This window comes from Mus pahari, chromosome 5, assembly GCF_900095145.1.
Source record: "Mus pahari chromosome 5, PAHARI_EIJ_v1.1, whole genome shotgun sequence".
In the NCBI taxonomy this organism is placed as follows: domain Eukaryota; kingdom Metazoa; phylum Chordata; class Mammalia; order Rodentia; family Muridae; genus Mus; species Mus pahari.
Window position 1 is genome coordinate 24,493,818 of NC_034594.1, and position 2,778 is coordinate 24,496,595.

Here is a 2,778-nt window from a genome sequence, read left to right on the forward strand (position 1 = left end):
GACTCTGTAGGGCACACTGATGAAGTAAGATCCCTGAGTTGGCTTCGGGCTCAATAGGAAAGAACTTTCAAACAGGCACTGCTCAGAACAGCTGTTCATGGGAAGCCTACAAAATGGAAAGTGGGCCAGATCTAGAGTGAGAAGATACTGAAGGGTGACAGGCTTATACAGGGCCAATAGACATTGTCACTTAATCTCTCCCTCGGCACAAACCTGACTTTTCTGGCCTAACCTACCTCTGTCACCCCTGGTGCACATACGAATCCATCCTCCCCTCCAACAGAGGACAATGAACAATTTGTAGACGCATGCTTAGTTGTCACATCAGTGGACAGGGGTGCATTGAGTGCCTGGAATCCAGGATGTGGCTCAAACTCCCAAAACAAACAGGGAAGCACTGAGAATGATTATCCGGCCCCAAATGTCAATGGGGCTAAATCCAAAAGTTCCACACAGGCCATGGATCAGAATTGTGATATGGGAAAATTGTGGTGGGCATCCTGAAAAAGCCATCTACTGTCTGGGTAAGCTTGGTATCCTCTCCCCCTGCAGCTCAGTGTCCTCATGTATGAAATAGAGATGGGTTGGCATTCACAGAGCAGTTAGCACATGAACAGTTGTGAGCTAGCTGTGTCTTCCAAGTATCCAGCATCCCTGATATTACTGAGTGTCCATTCTCCGAGAAGCAAACACAGAGGCTGTAATTCAATTGAAAGCATTTTATTTGTAAAGTGTAACTAACACAATAAAAAAGGTGAAAAATTAATACCATATGAGTTATCTGCCACTAATATAGAAAACAGTACTGAGAGTGGGGTTGTTGGACTGATAAACCTGACCATTTCCCACATGGATGAACTTCCAGTTTCTGTGACCAGGTCTAGGTGGAGCCTGGCCTCCATGGACCACAGCTTTTGTATGCAGTTTCCTTTTGTTGAGGTATTTTATCATATCAACAGAAAAATACAGTCTTTGCTCAAGATTGTTTTAGATAACCTGGGTCTTTTTCATTTCCAAACAATTTTTAAGATTATTTATTTCTATTTCTATTTCTCTAAAAAAAAAAGCATTAGAGCCAGGCGTGGTGGCGCACACCTTTAATCCCAGCACTCGGGAGGCAGAGGCAGGCGGATTTCTGAGTTCGAGGCCAGTCTGGTCTACAAAGTGAGTTCCAGGACAGCCAGGGCTATACAGAGAAACCCTGTCTCGAAAAACAAACAAACAAAAATAGCACTGGGATTTTTAACTTACATTGCTTTGGATCTGTAGGTTGTTTTGGGTAGGATGGTTATTTTCACAATATGAATTTCTCTGATCCATGATCATGGGTTGCTCTACTTCTTAAAACATATTTCCATACTTTGTTATAACTGTAATAGTAAAACAGCTTCAGTTGTGTACAAATAACAACTGGCAATCACCAGGTTGCATGTTACCATAGTAGCCAAGAATGCACTGCGACTGAATTATAAGCCTGAGAATTAATTACGAGGAGGATGCCATGACTGAGAAACAGGTTTGGGTGAGAAATTCTGATAGAAATATTTCCAGTGAGCAGCAAGATGGTTCGGCAGCCACAAGTGCGTCCTGAAGACTGCAGATGACCTGAGCTTGATCCCTGAAACCCAAAGTAGAAGAAGAGAACTCAGTCCTGAAAGTTGTCCTCTGTCGTACTGTGACATACATACTTGTGTGGTCATGCATGCACATGAGTGTACATACATACACTCACAAGTTTGTGTGTGTGAGCATATATAATATATATAATACATTTTTAATATCTAAAAGGGTTTTCAAATAAGATTGAGTTTGATAGCAATATTTTTCCTGTCTTATACTTTAATAAATTGTGAGGAGCAGGTGTAGCTGCGGCCCCAAGATGGCGCCCGGGACTGCCACCAAGTCTTACAACTGACACCCGACTTCATCATATCCCTCAAGATAGCCACATACGTTGAGCTGCATTGCACAGATGCACCACGACATAAGATCGGATGATGTGACTAATGTAGTCCTGAGCCAATGAACTGGACCTACGTGGACTGGGGTGATGTGGAGTGAACTAGAGGGTATAAAAGGGGATGGCCGAGAGAGGTCGGGGCATTCTTTTTCCTGCACATTGTTAAGGTCCTGAATAAACTGCTTTGAGAAGGAAATCGGTTTTGTCACTTCTTTTCTGCTGGTCGGAGAGAGTAGCGACAAGTGGTGGCCCCTACAGGGACGCGAAGAGTCCAGAACTCTCGGCAGTCAGGGTAGCCAGCTGGTAAGTTCCCAGGTAACTGGGAAGATTCAAGTTCTCAGTTAGAGACTATTAAATTCTCGGATTAGGGACTATTGAGGTTCTCGGAGTGAGACAATTAAAGTTACACCAAGCACTATAGGAAACACAACATCAGGACATTCTGTTCATCAGGCCTTGAAAGACCTCCTAAAAGTGAAAGGAATTGGGCTGAAAAGGGAAACCCTAGAAAGTTTTCTGAAAGTGGTAGATCAGGTGGCCCCCATGGTTCCTAGTCTCTGGTCACCTTACCGGACCGAGCTGGGAGAAGTTAGGAAAAGATTTGAAGTTTGCAGAGGAACAGGGAATCCTCGCAAAAAGGTTCTACCGGTATGGAAGTTAGTTCGCAACTGGATAGAGGACAAGGAAAGATGTGGAGCTGAGCTGCAGAAGGGGAATGAGGCTTTGAACCAAGTAAAAGAGGAGAGATCACAGAAGTCTGATGCTGAAAGCAGTTCTAGCAAAGGGGACATGTCCGAAGATGACTTGGAAAGCATAGC

The 2,778-nt window shown here is 43.9% G+C and overlaps 1 protein-coding gene across 1 annotated transcript in view; it reads right to left on the bottom strand.

The window, feature by feature from the left end:
- The window catches only part of LOC110321424 (protein-lysine methyltransferase METTL21C-like), a 14,164-nt gene extending 11,413 nt beyond the window's left edge, over nucleotides 1–2,751 (bottom strand). The window contains exons 1-2 of the mRNA XM_021197665.1: nucleotides 2,531–2,751; nucleotides 1,954–2,042 (exon numbers count right to left, since the gene is read on the bottom strand). Of these exons, the coding sequence (XP_021053324.1) occupies nucleotides 1,954–2,042; nucleotides 2,531–2,751 (310 nt within the window). The remainder of the gene's footprint in view (nucleotides 1–1,953; nucleotides 2,043–2,530) is intronic.
- Between the last annotated feature and the right edge of the window lie 27 nt (nucleotides 2,752–2,778).